This window comes from Prunus persica, chromosome G6 (assembly GCF_000346465.2).
Source record: "Prunus persica cultivar Lovell chromosome G6, Prunus_persica_NCBIv2, whole genome shotgun sequence".
Taxonomy (NCBI): domain Eukaryota; kingdom Viridiplantae; phylum Streptophyta; class Magnoliopsida; order Rosales; family Rosaceae; genus Prunus; species Prunus persica.
Genome location: NC_034014.1, coordinates 1730174 through 1752187, shown reverse-complemented (window position 1 = coordinate 1752187; position 22014 = coordinate 1730174). Strand labels below are relative to the sequence as shown.

General features: G+C 37.2%; 3 protein-coding genes and 1 pseudogene across 3 annotated transcripts; 1 reads left to right on the top strand and 3 right to left on the bottom strand.

The window, feature by feature from the left end:
- On the bottom strand, positions 101-2823 carry LOC109949552 (G-type lectin S-receptor-like serine/threonine-protein kinase LECRK3). The gene has a single exon (XM_020565449.1). It carries the CDS (start codon positions 2682-2684, stop codon positions 297-299), a length of 2388 nt encoding a protein of 795 aa, XP_020421038.1. The 5' UTR covers positions 2685-2823; the 3' UTR covers positions 101-296.
- LOC109950038 lies at positions 4715-6119 on the bottom strand (annotated as a pseudogene).
- LOC109950035 (G-type lectin S-receptor-like serine/threonine-protein kinase LECRK3) lies at positions 8646-13352 on the bottom strand. The gene is given in 5 exon segments (XM_020567541.1): positions 8646-11150; positions 11738-11796; positions 11972-12822; positions 12825-13117; positions 13336-13352. Coding segments are annotated over 5 exon segments (3639 nt in total). The 3' UTR covers positions 8646-8731.
- Positions 13293-21939, top strand: LOC18773051. Its single transcript, XM_020565247.1, has 18 exons — positions 13293-14113; positions 14196-14286; positions 14390-14443; positions 14544-14596; positions 14715-14748; positions 14872-14962; positions 15376-15467; positions 15840-15914; positions 16724-16812; positions 17339-17468; positions 18287-18376; positions 18579-18644; positions 18917-19008; positions 19646-19711; positions 19815-19881; positions 20288-20376; positions 20721-20847; positions 21429-21939. The coding sequence occupies exons 1-18, from the start codon at positions 13947-13949 to the stop codon at positions 21471-21473; spliced, it is 1518 nt and encodes a 505-aa protein (XP_020420836.1). The 5' UTR covers positions 13293-13946; the 3' UTR covers positions 21474-21939.

Here is a 22014-nt window from a genome sequence, read left to right as displayed (position 1 = left end):
CCAACACGTGCTTAGACTTTTGACACTGCAAGATGAAATCTTTTGCTTGATCTTAGCTTCAGACGTGTTTAAATAACTTGCCTTCATTGACCCATTTTGTTATTCAATCCATTCAAGTTTTTTATGTTGATTTGAATAAGGTGAAAATGCAGAAATTTACTGCAATTTCAGTAAATGTATGTATTTACCTGAAAATTAATGACAACGAATGAACACAAAGGAATGTACCCGAAAACACTGAGACTGCCTGCCTCACCAAGTTGATGGATGCTCTAACATGCATACAATACAAGCACTTACTGTATTGAACTTGTAAATGAGGATGGGTCTGGGGGAATTGATACTTCCACGGTTCCTTCGAGCATCATCGTCAGTTTCTTTGCCGTGGGTCGCAGTGACGGATCCTCCTGAATGCACCACATTGCGATCATCACATACTTCTCCAACTTTTGGATGTCTTCCGTTGCCTCATCATCATTCTGTAATAGCAGATGCACTTTCTTTTGCTCATAGCAATCGTATGCCCAATCAGCTAGAACCATTTGATCTTCATCCTCTGCCTCTTTTTGAAAATTCCTCCTGCAGCAAATAATCTCCAGCAACATAATGCCATAGCTGTAAACATCTACCTTCCCTGTGATTGGCATGTTTTTAAACCATTCAGGGGCCAGATAGCCTCTAGTTCCCCTCATTCCGGTGGTAGTGTGAGTCTGGTCCATTTTCAAAAGCTTGGCCAATCCAAAGTCTGAAATTCTTGCAGTGAAAGAGTCGTCTAGAAGAATGTTTTGAGGCTTAATGTCACAATGTATGATTTGGCTGTTGCACTCCTCATGCAAATACAAGAGCCCTCTTGCAATTCCTAAGGCGATTTCCCTTCTTTGATACCAGTTTGGCCTTGACTCTCCAAAGAGGAAGCCTGCTAGAGAGCCGTTGCTCATAAACTCATATACAAGCAGTCGGTGCTCCCCTTCGTTGCAGTATCCTAGTAGCTGGACTAAATTTCTATGGTTCGTTCTGCTAATTGCGCTCATTTCAGCTTTGAATTCCCACTCACTTTCTTTAACCATACTATCTAATCTTTTGACAGCAACAAATTTCCCCATATCAGCCCCTAAAACTCCTTTGAAAACTGTTGCAAAACCACCATGGCCTAGTTCTTCCTTGAATCCATTGGTAGCTTCTTCTAGCTCTTCATAAGTGAAATATTTCAAATTCATGACGAGATAAGGTTGTCTCACCTTTGCTTTTCTGTAATAGATGCGTGAAACAACCAAATAGATTGTTAGCAGTAAAAGGAAGTTTAGAAACCCTGAGCTACTTAGGAGCACCGATCCAACTACGATCAGAGTTGAATTGTCTTTCTTTTTTGAATATCCACCACCAGGTCCCATGGTTGAATTTTCCTTCCTTATTTTGACTAGACCTGTTACACCATTAATGGGGTCGACTCTCCCGTTCAAAAGGGGGCTTCCCTTCAGCCAACACTGGCCATTTCTGAAATTAGCAACAGCACAGAAACAATCAGCTAGGCAAGCCTGCCTGCACCAATCCTCAGTTACAACTTCAAACTTCTCATATTCAGACTTAGGCCAATCTGTGTTTTGCATCTCTTGGAAATAAAAATGATCTGTCTCTGGTGAGGCAGCATCACAACTTTGTGAAATGAAGTTCTTTTTGCATCCTTTCAACATATCATCTGGATTAATGAAGCTATAACCAGGTGGGCACCGGCAAATTGTTCCCTGGTCATGTCTACATATACTGTTGTAACCACATGCACCGCCGCCTTTCTCTTGCAAAATTGTCATGCAGATATTTGGAGGTATGAAGGACAAACTGGTCCAAGCCTTGAGCCACCCAGCAGCACTTGAGCCAGTGCTTTTAGGATAGACATAGTGCCTCAAAACTCCATCATAGTCAAGAGTTGCTCTCTGGTAAAAATCTTGGGTTGAAACTGTGCTGTTTGATATCATATGAAGTATGCTTCTGTTTCTGGCAGTAAGGTAAATAGAGCCAGACTGGTTGAAGATGACCTGATAACCACTACCCGCAGTGTCGGTTGACCAATAGATAGTGTTAGCAGAATCCAATGGGAAGTGTGTTGTGTAAAGCAAGAGGTCTCCATCCGGTTGTAGTGCAAAACGGAATCTTCCTTTTGAGTAATTTGTTGCTGTGTAGCGGGCAAAGAGTGTGCTTGTTTGATTTAGAGTCTGCAAAGGTAGGATTGTATCAGTTGGTTGATCAAAACTCTCCCACAAATTGATTGAACTTCGGTTAGCCAGCACAAAATTTCCAGTGTCAAGCATGGCTGCATAGGAAACTCCGGTACCAGCAGAATCAGCAACCCATATTTGCTTGCCTGTTGCAGCATCATTGAGCCTAAACTGTCCATCTGCAGTGAGCTCAACTTTGGATCCTTTTGCCACTAGGTTATTACCATTGGCTGACCACACAATAGTTCTTTCTGGTATTTTGTTAAACCAGATGGCAAGTAAGAAGCCGTTTCTACCAATTTCTTGGAAACCGAAAGCAAACTCCCCAGATGGTGAGGCCCAAAAAGAGCTATTGTCTGCAGTGAGGGATGAACCCAAAGGTATGTTCTTGTTAGTTTGAGCAGTGGTTGGAAATGGCAGGTGTAGGAGGAGAAGCAGAAAGCAGAAAGCATATGCTAGTTCAAAAGCCATTATAGTCAGACGGATATTTCTCTAGGGACAATTCATTTGCACTATATATGAGTCACAATCCATTGGAAGCTTTTATTTACAACTGCAGCTTCTTATTTCTGCTATTATTCAATTCAAGCAGATGTTGACCAAGAATTTTCCATGTCTTATTTCTGCTAAAATGAAAGGAAGTCAATGCTTTCCTGCATTAAATATAAAACATTCTCTAGCTTGGCATCTGGACATTATGTTCAGGAGCAAACCTTCAGATATTTCTATCTCATTCAAATCAGTTTTCTCTTGGCTTTCCCAAGAAACAAACACAGCAGATACCCTTCAAACCCGCAACATGTGTCTTTTTTGGTGCTTAATGTATACACACATCTTTATTGGATGCACCAAAAAATTGGTTTGTTCGATGTGTTGACAATCTCGTTTATAGAAACATGATTGCAAACACTCTGTAAACATGGAGGTCAAGGAATTAAATATGGAAGTAGATGGTGTTTTAGTTGAACTGTCTTAGAAAATAAACAGTTGGTGTAGACGTGGTCATTTGACATTTTTGGATCATTTCACAAGTCTTTTTCAGTGGTTTAAAAACATAATCCTTATCTCCATACAATGTAATTTGCCACTATTTTCTTGTCTGAGGCCTATAATCATGTTCTCAGTTGTATTTTAAAATATTTTTAAGATGTCCAACAAAAAATCCTGTCTTTAGTTTAAGAAGCCACTAAATAGTGACAGGTATATACAGTGAGAAAAATGCTCGACTCCAAGAAGCAAATCCTATGCAAGTAATTGTTTTTTATTACTAAATATATACCCCTACAGAAACAGAAGAAACCGCCTCTGGCTTAGAGAATTCTTCTGGACATCCACCATGAAGATGGACCTTAACATTAAGTCTCAAAAATAGAAGTCTTCCAAGTTGTAATTTGTTTGGGTTATTATTATTATTATTATTTCAAGAAATTTGTTTTCTTGGGCATCATCATGGTGGTTATTTTAAATGTGTGGAAGTGTGAATTATTATGCTTGGATGGTGTAAATGCTTTTCAATATAGCAAATAATTTTACAATTGAAAAAGTTTTGATGTCATGTACATAAATATATTACAATGTCAATTAGTAACAGAATTCCATAGCTGTAGGCATCCACCTTCACTGTGGGACAGTTTTTGAACTATTCAGGGGCCACAAAGCCTTTAGCTCCCCTGGTTCTAGTAGTCGTTTGCAAACTATTCAAAAGGCAGTTTGCCTCTTAGGTACTAGTTTGGTCTTGACTCTTCAAAGGGAAAGCGTGCTAAAGCGGCATCGCTCTTAACTCATACAGAATGATGCCCCTCATTGCAGAAATTTAATAATTGAAATCTAGGACATTCTTTTCAATAAAATTTGATTTAGCAGTAGTTGGATTTGCAGTTTTTAGTTTAACTACGTTAGTTGAGCTTAGATTCTGTTGGGAAACAAAAATCTAGTGACTGCAGTATACTTGTTCTATGTTATCAGAAGGCTAGCATATTAACACAACTAAAAAAACACAATTCTGTGCTCATTTAGGGTAGGATTTCCAAGTGGTTTGCATGAGAAGCCCTTGCTCTGAACCCATAGTCTTCTCTTTGTTTCTTCAGTCCAGGCAAGTTTTTCCATAGTGGTTCAGTTTACAAGACAGTACTTCTGCAACATAAAATTAACCATTGAAGGCACATATCAGATAGAGATTTACATAATAAGTATGGAGCTGGTGTAATTCATGCACATAGATTGAAGTTATAATGAGCAAGGAGCAGTTCCTTCAAGCAACTCTTTGACATTCTTCATGGTGGAACTTAGCCATACAAAAAATTTCTTAGCAAAGGGTGTTTATATGGAGGATATGAACTCGTCCAGTAAATAGTACTGTCACAAACCAATCAGAAATAGTAAACTCAATACATAACATTATCTTAAACATCTTAAGACAAGGCTTGTCAAGTTCGGTTCACTTTGATGCATACGAAATACATGTACTGAAACAATCCAAATTCTCTAGATAATTGGTATTGCTAATTCCAAAAGTTCATAAACATCATGCTATTCAGGAGCACTCCAATGAGGATCAAAGTTGAGGTATCTTTCTTTTTAAAGTAGAATTGTCTTTCCTCATTTTGATCAGAGCTTTTGTACCAAGACTGAGGTCAATCAACCCGTTCTAAAGCGGAACTCTCTTCTTCCAACACTCATTGGTTTTGAAAATGGCAACGGCGCAAAAGAAATCACCAAGGCATATATTCCTGCCTGCACCAATCCTCAGATACCTCCTGAAAATGGTCATAGTCAGAATTAGGCCAATCCGTGTTTCGCATAGCTTCGAAATGAAAATGATCCGTTTCTTGTGACGTTTTATCACAACTTTGTGAAACAAAATCCTGTTTGCATCCTTTCAGAACATCATTTGGATCAATAAAGCTGTAACCATTGGGGCAATGACAACTTGGTCCTTGATCATCATGTCTACATAAGCTGTTGAACCCACATACACCACCTCCTGTCTCTTCTGAAATTGAGGCGCAGATATTTGAAGGCATGTATGAAGAAGTAGACCAGGCCCTGGGCGACCTCATATTTGAGCTACTTCTTTTAGGGTAGACATAGTAGCACCTAAGAACTCCATTATACTCAAGAGTTGCTCTCTGGTAGAAGTCTTGCATTGAAAATGTATTGGATAATATTGTCCTAAGTATTACCCCATCCTCGGATTCAAGGTAAACAGAGCCATCATGGTTGAAGATGACCTGATAGCCAGCAAAAAAGGTATGGGTTGACCAATAAGCAGAATTAGAAGAATCCAATGGGAAGTTGGTTTTGTAAAGCACTATATTTCCATCATCTTGTAGTGGGAGCTGGAATCTCCCTCTGGAGTAATTTGTTTCTGTATATGGAGTAATTTGTTTCTGTATATCGAGCAAAGAGTATGTTTCCTTGATTTAAAGTCTGTGTAGGTAAGATTCTATCAGTTGGTTGATCAAAACTCTCCCACAAACTGATTGAGTTTCGGTTAGCCATCACAAAATTTCCGGTGTCAAGCAGGGCTGCATAGACAACACCAGTACCAGAAAAATCAGCATACCATATTTGCTTGCCTGTTCTAAACTCAATGAGCCTAAACTGGCCATCTTCAGTGAGCTCAACTCTGGATCCTTTTGGCACTAGATTATTGCCATTGGCTGACCAGACGATAGTTCTTTCAGGTATTTTGTTAAACCAGATGGCAAGTAAGAAGCTATGTTTACCAATTTCCTGGAAACCGAAAGCAAATTCCTCAGTTGGTTAGGTCCAGAAAGAGTCTTTGTTCAGTGCAGTAAGTGATGAACCGAGGGAGATATTTTTGTGTGCTTTAGCAGTGGTGGAAAATGGCAACTGTAAAAGAAGAAGCAGAAAGAATAAAGGGTAGGATAATTCAAAAGCCATGGTAGGAAGAAGCATATTTCTCAAAGAGACTAGAGGAGGAGTTAATGGTGAAAACACAACAGCAAGCAACCATTATTTTGCCCTATATATCTCTTTGTTAATAGGAGGAGGAGTATTTTGGCAATCCATCTTATTAATTCTACTGTGTTATCCAATTACAACAGACATTGACCCAGTTCTTTCCTGCATTGTCTCTTAGCTGAAGGGTAAAAGCCTGTTTATTAAATATAAAGCTTGCTCTAGCTTGGCTTCAAGAGAATATATATATTTATATAAAACAAATTTTCTCTTATACGGACGTCCGGACGTTATTACCCTTCAAAACCCTAAACAGATTATATTTTTCAAAAACACAGGAGCCCTCTTACAATTCCAAAGGCAATTAGCGGTGCTTAAATACCAAACCAATTAATGCCCTCCTCAGGCTAGTATATATACACATATCCTATATATTATATATGAATGCATGTATGTGTGTATGGAGCAACCAATGTTTACTGAATAATGTTTGCATACAATATGTAAACAATGATGTGTCGAGCAATTACATATGAAAATGGGATGGTGTTTTAGTTTATCTGGGCTTTTTGGCTCACTCCACAAGTAAATAAATCTAAATTACAATAGGACTAAATAAATAGGTAAGTAACCAAAATCCTAACATAGTAAGGAAGGACTCGCCAACACTTCCCCTCAAGTTGGAGCAAAGATGTTTGCATGCCCAACTTGAAATGGTATATAGGACTTATTTTATTTAATTAAGTTTCCAATGTGAGACCTATATAATGCAAATATTATGTGAAGTAGTAAATAAGTCCTACATACCTTGTCAAGTTTTCAATGTGGGACTTATATTCTTCAACTTATATAATACAAATGTTTTAAAAAGTTGTTAGGGGTAGGAGCCATTGATTTAAGCCTATTACACCCTCAACAGTGAGCGAATGAGTTTGGGGGAAATCTGGTATGGGCTTTTTTATACTCAATTCTGCTCAGTTCAAGACCTAAGGTTGATGGGTTTGAGTTGTTATGATCAAATACACATAATTTTTACCATTCTTTATGGTGGAATATCTTAGCCATACAGAACTTGTGATTTGGAAGCTTCTGTTCCGAAGGCTGGTAATGGAGTTTTATGCTTTGTCATGGCCCATGGGGATGCAGAAGTATAGGAGTGGATCAAGATAAATATTTATCATTTAATTAGTTATTTCATGATATATTGTTATTTCTTATTTAGGTAGTTTTATGATATCTTTTATAATTTATGTGTAATTTTATAATTAATTAGTTTACTTTTGGACCAAGTAGCCTTGGTGCCCAAGTCTTGTAAAGCCTATAAATAAAGCTAATGTAATAGTTGTAGGGGAGTTGATGTTGATGATTCATGAAATAGTTTATTTGTGGCATGGATTTGCTACGATAGATGTGAGTTTGCACTAGCCCTAGATTTCGGTACTCGTGTATGTGGTTGGTGACTTGTGTCCTGACCTCGATCCTCATCACATGGGTTTTGGAATTGGAAAAATGTAAAGCAGAAATCTTGAAGGTTCTATGGCTAACTTAGTTGGTTTGATATTTGCAATCTATGTTAGATTTTATGTTATATTTGTTCATGATCTTTCACACAACCTGAAATACATAAAACACATACCTGTCATCATCTTCCTTGAGACACAATCTCAGAACTCATCCAATCGTAGCAGTAGCAGCACGAGCAAGAGACACGAACGACTTAAGACTTCTGCTGTCTCTCAGGGTCTTAAGCTTATATAGGGCTATGTCAAGTCGTCTCTACTCATCACCGAGGGCCGACTTGACTAAGGCTATAAGCCCATCAAGCAACGGTTCACGCAAAAGGAAATAAATAGGACCCCTTTAATTGGCTTCAAAACTTTCCTTATTTCACAAAATCTTGGACCCCAAGGTATAACCTAATTTAAACTCCTATTAACCCTGATATAACTTAGTATCTAGTACACCGATCTAAATAGGAATATAACATTGTATGCTTATTTTAGTCAATTGCATCAGATGTTTCATCCTTGAAGATAGCCTTTGCTTGTGAATTATTACACAATTTTGTTAATACCTGAGAGGTTAAGTAGATAGTGTCTTGGCTTGATTGACTAATTGATATTGAATATGTTTTTGTAATTTTGAACCTTATAGTTCTAGATAGGAGCCAATTAATATTCCCAAATGTTCAAAACATGTTTAGACTTTTGCTTTTATGTTGCTGCACGTCAATTGAGCATTTCAACTTGGCTCATAATCAAAGATGCAGCTTGCTTGAAGCCTTGATCAACGTTATGAACATTATTTAGTCAGATTTTCGATGTGGGACTTATATTCTTCAACACTTGTGACCCTTTTTGTTATTCAATCCATGCAAGTTGTTGATGGTGGTTCAATTGAAAATGCATAATTTACTGCAGTGTTAATAAATGTATTTATTTTGACAGAAAATTGATACCATTGAATACATATTCAGTGTCCATTGAATACATATGATTTAAGATGTCACAATGAGTAGAAGAAGATGCAAGACTACCTGAGATTCACTAAGTTTATGGCTTGGGGCCTTGGTGATCCAAAATACAGACAACTACTTACATTATTGAACTTGTAAATGAGGACGGATTTGGTGGAATTGAGACTTCAACAGTTCCTTCAAGCATTAGTGTGAGTTTCTTCGTTGTCGGTCTCAGTGATGGATCCTCCTGAATGCACCATATTGCAATCATCACATACTTCTCCATCGTCTTCATGTCTTCCATTGCCTCGTCATCATTCTTGAATAGTAGATGCAGTTTCTTTTGCTCATAGCAATCATATGCCCAATCAGCTAGTATCATTTGATCTTCATCCTCTGCCTGTTGTTCAAAGTTCCTCCTGCAGCAAACAATCTCCAGTAGCAAAATGCCATAGCTGTAAACATCCACCTTCAGCGTGATGGGCAAGTTTTTAAACCATTCAGGGGCCACATAGCCTTTAGTTCCCCTGATTCTAGTAGTGGTGTGAGTCTGGTCCATTTTCAAAAGCTTGGCCAATCCAAAGTCGGATATTCTTGCACCGATAGAGTCATCTAGTAGAATGTTTTGAGGCTTAATGTCACAATGTATGATTTGGCTGCTGCAGTCTTCATGTAAATACAAGAGCCCTCTTGCAATTCCCAAGGCAATTTGCCTTCTTTTGTACCAATTTGGCATTGACTCTCCAAAGAGGAAGCCCGCTAAGGATCCGTTGCTCATAAACTCATATACAAGAATTCGGTGCTGCCCCTCATTGCAAAATCCTAGTAGTTGGACCAAATTTTTGTGATTTGTTTTGCCAATTGAGCTAATTTCAGCTTTGAATTCCAACTCATTGTCTTTAACCATATTGTCCAATCTTTTGACAGCAACATATTTCCCATTATCAGACGACCTTAAAACTCCTTTAAAAACTGTTGCAAAAGCACCACGTCCTAGTTCTTCCTTGAATCCATTGGTAGCTTCTTCTAGCTCTTCATAAGTGAAATATTTCAAGTTCATGACCAGGTAAGGTTGAATAACCTTTGCTCTTCCACAATACATGCGAGAAACAATCAGATAGGTTATTAGCAGTAAGAGGATGTTAAGAAACTCCGAGCTACTCAAGAGAAGTGATCCAACTAGGATCAATGTTGAATTGTCTTTCTTTCTCGAATCTCTGTCACCAGATATCAAGGTTGAACTTTCATTCCTTACCTTGATCAGAGCTTTTATTCCGCTACCGGGTTCAATCCTCCCATTGAAAAGTGGGCTTCCTTTCAGCCAACACTGCCCGTCTCTGTAATTGGCAACGGCACAGAAACAGTCAGCTAGGCAAGCCTGCCTGCACCAATCCTCAGTTGCCGGCTGAAAATAGTTGTATTCAGTCACAGGCCAATTCGCATTTTGCATCTCTGCAAAATAAAAAAGATGTGCTTCTGGTGATGAGGCCTCACCACAGCTTTGTGGAACAAAGTTCGGTTTGCATCCTTTCCACACATCAGCTGGATCCATATCGGTATAACCATATGGACATTGGCAAATTGGTCCTTGGTCCTGTGTACATATGCTGTTGAACCCGCATGCGCCAACGCCTTTATCTTGAAAAATACTCATGCATATATCTTTAGGTTTGTAGGACAAGGTGGACCAAGCCATGTTCCATGACCCGACACTTGAGCCAGTGCTTTTAGGGTACACATAGTGCCTGAAAACTCCGTCATAGTCAAGAGTTGCTCTCTGGTAGAAATCTTGCATTGAAACTATTTCGTCTGATACCATTGTAAGTATGCTTCCGTTACTGGCTGTAAGGTAAATGGAGCCAGACTGGTTGAACATCAGCTCAACACCACTGTCCTTAATGTTGGTTGACCAGTAAGGAGAGTTAATTGAATCCAATGGGAATAGTGTTGTGTAAAGCCTGAGATTTCCATCAGATTCTAAGGTAAGCTGGAATCTTCCTCTTGAGTAATTTGATGCCGTGTAGCGAGCGAAGAGTCTGCTGTTTTGACTAAGAGTCTGTGTGGGTAGGATTGTATCAGTTGGCTGATCAAAACTCGCCCACAAATGGATTGAGTTTCGGTTGGCCAGCACGAAGTTTCCTGTGTCAAGCATGGCTGCATAGACAACTCCAGTACCATAAGAAGAAGCCACCCAGATTTGTTTGCCTGTTGTAATATCATTGAGCCTAAACTGCCCAGCACTTGTGAGTTCAACTGTGGATCCTTTTTGCACTAGATTATCGCCATTGGCAGACCAGACAATAGTTCTTTCAGGTACTTTGTTAAACCAGATGGCAAGTAAGAAGCCATATTTACCAATTTCTTGGAAACCAAAAGCAAATTCCCCAGATGGTGAGGCCCAGAAAGACTTATTGTCCAGTGCAGTAAGGGATGAGCCCAATGATATATTCTTGCCATCAGTTTGAGCAATGGTTGAAAATGGCAGCTGCATAAGCAGAAAGCAGAAAGCATATGCTAGTTCAAAAGCCATGATACCAAGAAGCATATCTACATTTCTATATATATTGCCATTGTTATTCGGTGAAGGAGTATCGTCAGTCCGTTGAAGTTAGAGGCCTATTTTGTTCAGTAGTACTAGTACTGCAGTTCTTATGAATTTCTTTTGTTATTCAATTAGTTTTCAGTACCGTTGACATTGACTAAGCAGTACAAGTCTCTGTTTTCTTGCATTGTCTCTTAATTGAAGGCCGGCCAAAAAAATATTTAATCATCTGCAGTAGGATTGCAATTTGCAATTGGCTTCTAGAGAACATTATCTATTGCCCTCCTTTTTCATACAATCAGCCTTGTTTCTATTGCTTTGTCTGAGGTGTCTAAGCTTGTTTTATATATGTTTTTTTTTTAGTACTTTCAATTAGTTTGGCTACGAAAAAACCAAGACACAATCTTTGAATTGAACTGATCTTATGGGTAAGTAGAAGCATATGGAAACGTAAACTTTACTGTCAGTAAACAGAGACAGGAATATATAATGAGAACAAATACTTGACCCACAGAAGGAAATGGTCTAGTTTAGTTTGAAGCTTTTCAAACTTTGGATTATTTTTTGCAAACATTCTGTGAGCAATTTTTGTTTTATTACATATGTACCCATTCTTGCTTAGAAATTAAATTCATCTTGACATCCTCCATGAAGCTGTCCTAAAACAATAAGACATAGTAAGAATACTCCACAACATTACATATCTTAAACACCTTTATTAGCTAAGGCTCATTCAGTTCTGTTTCCTTCAATATATACTAATTACATGTATTGAAATGTACTAAATTCTCTAGATAATTTTATACATTACTAATTATGACAGTTCGTCAACACCAAGCTACTCAAGAGCGCTCCAATGAGCATCAAAGTTGAAGTATTTTTCTTTTCTGAATCTGTGCCCCCAGGTGTTAAAGTAGAATTGTCTTTCCTCATTTTGATCAGAGCTTTTCCACCAACACTGGGGTCAATCACCCCGTTTGAAAGTGGAAACATCTTCTTCCAGCACTCATTTTTCCTGAAAATGGCAACGGCGCAGAAACAATCACTCAGGCAACTCTGCCTGCACCAATCCTCATCATACGCAGAATAAGGCCAATCTGTGTTCTGCATCTCTTGAAAATAAAAAGAATCTGTTTCTAGTGAGGCTTCGTCACAACTTTGTGAGACAAAGTCCTGTTTGCATCCTTTCAACACATCATTTGGATCAGTATAGCTGTAACCATATGGACACTGGCAACTTTTTCCTTCATCATCATGTCTACATAAGCTGTTGAATCCACATGCACCGCCGCCCGTATATTCCACGAGTGAGGTGCAGATATTTGAAGGCACATAGGACAAAGTCGACCAAGCCATGGACCACCTTCCCACAGTTGAGCGAGTACTTTTAGGGTACACATAGTATCTAAAAACTCCATCATACTCAAGAGTTGCTTTCTTGTAGAAGTCCTGCATTGAAATTGTATTGGACATTACCATCATAATTATTGTCCCATTCCCGGCTCTAAGGTAAATAGAGCCAGATTGGTCGAAGATGACCTGAGAGCCACCATCAAATGTTTGAGTTGACCAATAAGCAGAATTAGGAGCATCGAATGGGAAATTTGTCGTGTAAAGCACGAAATTCCCATCATGTTGCAAGGTAAGCTGGAATCTCCCTCTTGAGTAATTTGTTTCCTTATATCGAAGAGTATGGCTTCTTGATTTAGAGTCTGTGCAGGCAAGATTGTGTCAGTTGGCTGATCAAAACTCTCCCACAAATTGATTGACTTAAGGTTAGCCAGCACAAAATTTCCTGTGTCAAGCATGGCTGCATGGGCAACTCCAGTACCTGCAGAATCAGCAACTCATATTTGTTTGTCTGTTGCAGCCTCATTGAGCCTAAACTGTCCATCCGCAGTGAGCTTAACTTTGAATCCTTTTTGCTCTGGATTATTACCATTGGCTGACCACACAAAAGTTTTTGGTGGAAAATGGCAGCTGTAGAAGGATAATCAGAAAGCATAAAGCATATGATAGTTCAAAAGTCATGGTACAAACAAAGGAGGAGCAAATGGTAGTTAGCAAATTCCTTTATTAAACAGTCATTTCATACAAATGTTTATTGGTTTTAGCTCACCTGTTTTTAGAATATGTACTGTTGGTGTAAGGGGTTGGGCATGGAGATTTGGCCTTTTGGATTATGCCAAGTTCTTTACCAGAGTTTTAGAAGCATTTTCCTATTAACAGTCTTTATTTTTTAAATGATAATTACATAAAATAGGTAAACTTTTCAGGCCAAGGAAATGGGCAATTACATACTCAGTACATTAAATGGATGGTGTTTGTTTCAATTATCACATAAAATAAACCGTTAGTGGAATGGTTAGACATTATTGACATTTAGCAATATATAATATCAAAAGAAAATCTGAACGTGCTAAGTTACCAAATAGCGTTTAGTCTGATAGTACTTTTTGTTACAAAGTCGAAAGATGTCTCAAGTTCGAATCTTCCTCATTCATTAGAATAAAAGAAAAAAAAAAAGAGGATCTCAATATATCAACCCTGAGTTCGCATGATATCAAGAAAAATAAAATGCCAACAAAACTAAAAGAAAAAAAAAACTTTTACCCTTAATCATCATGAATTGTTTTTGTTTTTTTGGAATCTTTATCATCGGGAATTCTTAATAACAATAAACTTGATACCAATTGTCTTTGATATTAAAAAAATGCCCACCCGGGTATGAATTTGGTTGATCCGATCCCGAAACCCGACCTATTAGAGAGCGCGCGCAATTAGCATACACTGTGACACACAAGACGAAATGGCGGGAACAGCAAACCCATACCCAAAAAAAAAAAAAAAAAAAAAAAAAAAAGGACCTTTAAGCCCCAAAACTCAAACCTTAATTCTCACTCTGAACACTCTGATGGACAAGTACCTAGTTCCTCAGAAGCCCTCGTCTCAAAACCCCAGCAGACCCCCTCCAAGGTAAATGCAAATCGATAACCCTTCTCAATTTCTATGCTTTATTGTCAATTTGAAATTGAGGGCTTTGTTGTTTCGGGCCCAGATGGAGTCGAAGCCTGATCGAATTGAACGGAAGGCTCCATCCCAATTACCGACATTCCGTCTCTGGGTTGCTCATGGAATCCTATTCTGAGGTGCCCCATTAATTCGTTTTGCCATTACTGAGTTTACCAATTAGTTAGCTACACATTACAAGTACCTTGCTTGATTGATTTATATATTTTCTGATTGATATAGCTGAGGGCATTTCCGCATTTGTACCACATCAATGGTGGACCGTGTCAAACCCATGTATGCAATATTACAAACCCTGTTTGTTATCATCTTTACTTCTTCTTTATATTTTTTTCCCAGAAATTTTGATTTTATTTGTGGGATTTTAATTTTGTAGTTGAATTGGATCGACAATGGCGCATTTTTGTATGACCAACCGTCAATTGGAAAGTCAGTAATTATCCTCATACATATATATACGTGTGTGTATGTGTGTCTGTGTTTTTGTGTTTTTGTTTGTGTTTCATATGTAGTAGAAAAGATTGCTCAATCAGATTTTTTTTTTCAGGCAAGGGATATCTGCACTTGATTTTGACAGAAAGGTAAATACAGTTGCATTTGCTAGTTTGGTTTTATTTTGTATGTTGTGTGCGTGTGTGTGTGTTGCTCTTACTTTTCACTTCCTTTTCTTGTATTTACATTTCCTCTTTTCCCCTATATATTAGGGAATATACCTGGTATCTGTGACAAAATCGGGGTGTTTAACAGTGCATGATTTTGAATCTCTTTATTGCCAGAGTAATGAACCTTTGCTACGTAAGTTCCTTCACTACAGCTTGTTATTGTTTTGGCATATATTTTATCAGTTCATAATTTCCAAGTTTATTACAAGAGTGATGCATATATCGACTGCTAAACTTGTATAACAGTGCACAAAACTAATGGATACAATTTTAATGTGCAAACCTTTACATTCATGCATGTTTGAGGTTTTCCTGGGCATAACTTTGGCTACTGATGTTACAGCTGTTCACCTCTTCTATTTACACAGGCCAAACCTTGAGCTTATACTGAATGTGTTTAATGAAGGAAGAAAAACAAGACCATTTTAATTTGTAAAGTTATAGTGCTTATGGAATTTATATAAGCATGCTTGTAAAGTAAGGCTTGGTTCTTGTGCTCATTAAAACAATTTTTATTTGGCTTTTTTACCCCTCTTTTCCTGCTAGGCTTGCAGGAAGATGAAGCAAAACATGTGGTGCACCTTTCTTTACCTCAACAACTAGACTTTGTCCAGTGGAATCTTGCTAACCAAGATGAGGTCTGAGTTCAATACAATTTATACGATTGTTGTAGATATTGTAAAGGCAATATGGCTGCTTCATTTTTCTCGGTTGTGACTCCAGAGAACTATATAGATGTAGAACCTGGCTGATTATTCTTTTTTCCTTCCGATATGCTTAAGCATGCATAATTTCAGGTGATTACTTCTATTTTATATGAATGATCAATGGGGTTGGTAGTACCACTGTGTACATGCTCGTATTCTGCATAATTGAAAACAAATGTATTTTATATTTTGTAGTATGTTGTTCTGTTAGTTTAGAAACCCTTAATCAAGATTGATTGACTTAATTATCTCTCCTGGATTGATTTGTTCTTACATTAAGATTTGCCTAATTTGTTCATATAGGTTGTTTGCACATCTATGAAAAGGAATGAAGTACTTATATTTGATATTGGTTATATCTCTTCTAAACCATCCAAGGTAAGTTTCTCTTTCTCTTTCATCATACGCATGCTTTTAGTGCTGCACTCTCTTTGGAAATTTATGTGCTAATTTGCTCCAATGGGAACTCATTATATACCATCATGTCAACTTTCCATCGTGTTATTATATATATTTTTTGTTTTGTTTTTGGGTATTCATTTTACTTTAGTGTGAAAATCACCTAACCCTGATTTTTTTGGTTAATAGATACTTTAGAGTGTTAGAAGCGCACAAACACCTGCTTAAAACGTACTTAACACATGCATGATTTAAATGAGGACAAGGTAGTTAGGGGACCCAATTTCCAGATTTCCAGTTCTAGTCAGGTTATAACCTTCATATCTGATGAGCTCCTCTAAAGCATACGTTTCTGTTGAGACTTGTCATCTTGTTTGAGTATAGAGAAATTCCTGGCCCACATCCTAACAGCTCAATTTTTTGAGAATCGTAGTTAACCGACAACTTCATCATGGTGTCAGTCACAGCGACCTGAGTTCGAATCCCTTCACAATGGCAAAACCCCTCAATTAAGTTAAATTCTGTACGCTGGGCACTAATGGTGGAGAGAACCCACATGTCAGGAGGAGTGTTAATAGTGAAAAACAATTGTTGGCCCACATCCGAACAGGTTAAGGATTGTAGCAAACCAACAACTTAATCACATTTTTATCTTAGGTTTTTCTGTCAAATCTGTCTAGTGTGTTGGGTATGTATTAGTACGACATTCTATGTATAATATGCTGGTTATATATTAGTACGGCTTTCTCTTTGTTATTATGATAATTATTCCTCACCTTTTGGTCCAGGTGTTAAGAACAAGACCTAGTGTTTCTGTTCTTGGGTCTAATATTCATAAAGGCCTTACTGATATTGTTACTTCACTTGACGATTCCAGGTTGGTGAAATAAAGATATACCCTTTATTCATTTATATGTATTTATTTATAAAATCACAGGTAGAGATGATTATGAATAACTCATTGTTAGATTTATGTGATTTATTCCTTAATCTAAAATTGAGATTGAATATTTGAACAGACTGCTTAAGAAAACCACCATACTGAATAAGTTCATTTGTGCATGTACAAATTTTGAAGTGTCATACCTTCCTCCACTTCTCATGCACTATAGGAATGCCTGTCTTTTCCATTCTAATAATGTGTACTACTTTTCAAAAGGTGTTGTTTTAGTTCACTAGGTGTAGTAGTGAGTTGTGTTGAGGTCTCTTCTTTAATCTACACAGTGCAAAATTTGTATGCTTTCACTATTCAGAGCTGGTTTAAAGTAACACACCCCAACCCCACACCCCCGACCCCCTTCTTTTGTTTGACCATTTTGTGACTTTTGGAATATATTTCTTGCTTCTATCAGTTATATATTCTTTCTAAGGCAGGCTTCCTTTTTATTTTATGGTCATTTTAGGATACTGGCTTCTGATACATATGGTGTAATCAATGTATGGGACAGAAGAATGAGTGAATTTCCATGTCTTGAACTTACAACGGATTCCCGTGGCACCCTTAATAGTATACAATTAAATGCGGAGGATCAGGTCTGCAATAATTCACATTTTTTTTGTTCAATCTGCTATCTTTACGTATTTATCAGAAGTTGAGATATGCGCACATCATTAGGAAAGACATGTATCCACACTTTGTTTCTTTGTGTCAAGAACCAAGTATTTAATAGCAATGTAAGTATGGGTCAATAAGTAGAACTGATCATGATTATGAATGAGGATTGATCGTTCAAATTTATATCCTAGTTATTAAGTTATCTATGGGTTAAAGATCTTTTAGGAAAAACATGGTGTTAAAGGGCAAGATGTTTGCTTAAACCCAAGAAGTCAGTCATCAATTTTGGGGTATGGTAATTTCTTTATTGTGCTGATCCAGAATGGTAGATCATCAGAGTAGTTGCATATAGTGGAACTTGGAAGGTTCTAAATGATCAGAACTAGTGTTGATGTACTCTTTAATGCCTTATATGAGGCCGTTTTCTCATAGTTTTTCTGCAAATATAACATGAAACAGATTCATGGAAAGACCAAAGCTAACTAGTTGTACATAAGAAAATAATATTGGGAAATCTCATTTAAAGCGCTTGAATTTGGAAAGATGTGCTCTGAAATATCTAGTTACTTGTTCTGCACATCTTGTTTAATTTACTCATTAGTAACTAACATAAACTTTGTATGGTGTGTCTCATGTCCTAATTTCTAAAAACATGGAAGATGTCCTCCCAGAATTTCAGTTAGTATAAACATTTTGGTGTATTTTCATGCTTTTGTTCCCATAATCTACTAGGTGTATTCCTTGCCATGAGTAAATTTTTTTATCTTCTAAAGAAATTTTAACGACTTTTTTTCAGATCATTTTTGGAGCTGGAAAGCGTGGATTTGTTTATGTATGGGATCTTCGTGGTGGAAGAACGTCTTCTGCTCTTCAGAGTAATAAAGAAGTAAGGGGTTCGTATTTTGTTTACATATATATATTTTCTAACTTCATAGAAATAACAAGAACTAAACATCAGCACCCTAAACAGTTTTCCTAGCAGTCATGGCTAATATGCCCAGACAATCTTGACAAAATATTGAACTTGATTTGTATATTTATGTTCTTGAAAAATGATAGTAATAACTATTTTGTTTTTGTTTATATAGATACGTCATCCGCCTTTAACTTCATTGAAGTTATCGTCAATGTTAGAGAAAATTGGGCCTCTGAAGGTATCAAATATGTTTACTATTTACACAACGTTTTTGGAAAAAAATGTATTAATTCATACGAAGTATTGTCTTTATGCATGTTACCTTGTTGTAAGTTGTGAACACTATATTTGTGCCTATTCTCATATTGATTCACTGGAGACAAAAGCCATTAACACATTAATATTAGTAATGTAGACAGTACGGTCTATTGTACTATATATCTATGTTACATAAATATCATGGTTTGCATATTTCAATTTACACTACTAAATATTCTCATTATTTTTCAGGCACAATCAGACATTGTTTCTAAGGAAATACACTCCATTAATATTGATCCATCTTGCCCGCACCAATTGGCATTCCATCTTGATGATGGTTGGTACGTATTGTTATCACTGTGCAGTAGGTCATGATTCCTTTGTTTTATATTTTTGGTAAACAATGGTTCATTAATCTTATTCCTTGTTTTTTTTTTTTTTGGGTCATTTCTTAAGTTTCTATGTTACGTTAACAATAAAAAACTCGATATGGGGTAGGTTAATAACCATATGGGTCAAGCTGATTGGGTTGGGGATACTGTTCAGAATATACCGCTGCATTTGTCTGACACTTGCTAACTTTTCTTTCAAAATGTATATTATTTAGAAGAGATATTGGTCTACAATCGAAAGGAGATGTACCCTACAAAACAATAGGAATACATGCTTGATGTATACCAATTCTTTTGAGGGTAAAGTAACTTGTGAACAGCAGTAACTGATCTGGAATATGAAAATGGATTTTGATTAAACTGGAACAGAGAATTAGGAGTCACTTTATAGCATGCTGCCAAATCACCAAGGCATCATATGTTTATTGTATCTTTTTATTGGAATCAAAAGAAGTCTCACTAATAATTGTGAAGATCATGCCTAATTGTCTATGGAATATGCTAATCTAATAAACTGAATACATTATCATTGAGTTTTATTGCGACAACACTGATGATGAATTAATTAATACCTTGTTTAATGTAGGTCAGGTGTTTTGGATGTTTACAATTTTGAAGTTACGCATATTCATTGTCCTCCACCTGCTTGGTTGTAAGTAATGTTTTGTGCATTCAATTTGCTGCGTTAACATTGGAAACATTAGCACCTTGTGTTTAATTTATCTATTTCTATCCTGTTCATTTTGAGGGAGTAGAAATGATCCTGGCGTGTCAGCTGATCTGTTATATTTGAGAAAACCTTCATGGCTGCCAATAAATTCGGTAAGGGAGAATGTTTTGTTTTATATTTCAAACTGCATTGCATTAGGTTTCCTGTTTAGTCATTTTGCATTAGTTTACAGTCATTGACCACATTTGTGGACAAATTCATATTCCAGTGTCAGTTGGATGAAAATGTACGTCTAATGAGGAGTTTTTCTATCCCTGGGTCCTGCTCAGTGGTCAATGCATGGGGTAGTATTGCGAAGTCACATTTCATTTTCACATATTGATTGAAAAGTTTGCATTATTGCTGCTTGTATGCTTTGAGTCATTTCTCATTTGGTTGATTAAACTTGTTGGTATGGTACCTGTAACAATCCTATGATATTTTCATTTTCTTGGTCTTCAATTTAATTCTGCTTCTAGCCACTTGTATGAGATTGTACTCCAATGTTTTCTAATGCAGATCTACGTGGTTGGATCATCAACCGACAATGGAATTCATATTTTGGATTTCTATCCAGATTCAAGCTCTCCTAGCCATGTGGACTACAAGTAAGAAACTCCTTAGAACTTTTGCAGTATGTTGATTAGCCATGAAGTCTAATACATAATCTGAATCAACGGATCATAACTTAGTATTTTAAAAGCTCTCCTGCAAGTCTGGATCCCCTCCCCCCTTTAGTAGATTATTTATTATGTTGATGCCCAACTTATAATTTACTATTTCCCTCTGGATGCTGTGGTATTTACTTTGATGGCCTTTTCCCCTTCAGCTATAATTCTTTGATTTCAGTTTGGCCCGTTATCTGTGCACACCTGTGTGTGAACATGCAGTTGTTTACTTTCCTATGCATTTATGTTTACATACATGTTCCTTTTGTTGCTTAATGTTGTAGAGAGGATATACAGAGTCTTTCTGGGGTAAAGAAACAAGATAAGAAAAACAGGTTTGTTCCATTGTCTGAAGGAGTTACTGCATGTGCAGTTCATCCCCTCAACAGTACCATCATAGCTGGAACAAGGGTTTGTATTCTCGAAAACCTACTTTTCTATCCATTTTTTTCAACCTTAAGGTTCTATTAAAATCCTATGACATGGCCAATTATACAAATGCACATGCATATTGGACTTACTAGATCTGTGCATTTGGTTTCATGAGATACATAAGTGCAAGCAAAATCCCAACCAGTGCCTGTTTGAAAAAGGTTTAAATGTGAATAGAGTAGTACTTTGAAAAGGTTTGTGGTGTGGCAAATTCCAGTGGCCTTGTTGACTCTCCATTTGGGTTGGTCTTAAAGATTAAGAAGCGTTCACTATTTTGACCGAATAGTGGAGCTTGACACTTACCAGGAATGTACAAATAAAAGTACCGTTATGGTGAAACTGTTGGGATATAAAAATGAACTTAAGTGAAGCTGTGTTTATGCAAAGTAAGGGTCTTTTGTGTTTAGGTAGCTGGTTGTGAAGGAAAATGGTTCACTTGGATGTTGGAAGCTGTCTAAACTACCGACCCTTCATTCTTTACTTTGCAGTGGTTCAATGAGTTTCAATTCACACATCCTCATACAATAAAAAGGCCTAACACTTTGGATTATTGCTTTCAGCATTCATCTTTGCTCATGATTTCTCAAAGTCACAAGTCATGTTAAGGTGACCAACTGAAGCCCAGGACCAGTGTGAGCAGAAATGTTGAGTGGTCAAGAAACAACTGCAATGCGCTTAACCTTGGGGCTCCTACAGTTTTCGCAGTTCAGAATATATATGTAAATGTGAGCAAAGCAACTTTCTCTTCCACTCATGAGCTTTGAAGTAATGTATTTATTGACAATTTGTCAGCTCATGGGTTATATGTATCCAGAGGAAGACTAGAGGTGCTTTCGGTGGTCTAACCGGACATTGTATATATGGTTTACAGTTCTGTGTTGTACTCCAGTAATTTAGGGTATTTTGAGATTGCAGGATTGTTGTAGACAGTAGTAACTAGATGTTGTGTATGGGTTAGGGTTGTGTACTTCAGTTATTTTACGGTATCCTGAGATTAAGGGAACCTTACAGACAATAGTGACAGTATCTTTTTTCACATAATGACATAAAAAGCATTCATTTATGATACGAAAACAATCTCACTTTCTGGTACATTTGAAGTAGAGATATGGATCACTGATTTGTATGTGTGCGTAGGAGAGAGAG

What these genes read in the sequence shown, in the direction of transcription:
- LOC18773051 (XM_020565247.1), top strand. Translation starts at nt 13,947, where the DNA reads ATGGCGGGAACAGCAAACCCATACCCAAAAAAAAAAAAAAAAAAAAAA. An exon ending in GACCAACCGTCAATTGGAAA is followed by an intron (nt 14,597 to 14,714) that starts GTCAGTAATTAT and finishes TTTTTTTTTCAG; the next exon opens with GCAAGGGATATCTGCACTTG. An exon ending in TGTCCTCCACCTGCTTGGTT is followed by an intron (nt 19,712 to 19,814) that starts GTAAGTAATGTT and finishes TTGAGGGAGTAG; the next exon opens with AAATGATCCTGGCGTGTCAG.
- LOC109949552 (XM_020565449.1), bottom strand. Translation starts at nt 2,684, where the DNA reads ATGGCTTTTGAACTAGCATATGCTTTCTGCTTTCTGCTTCTCCTCCTA.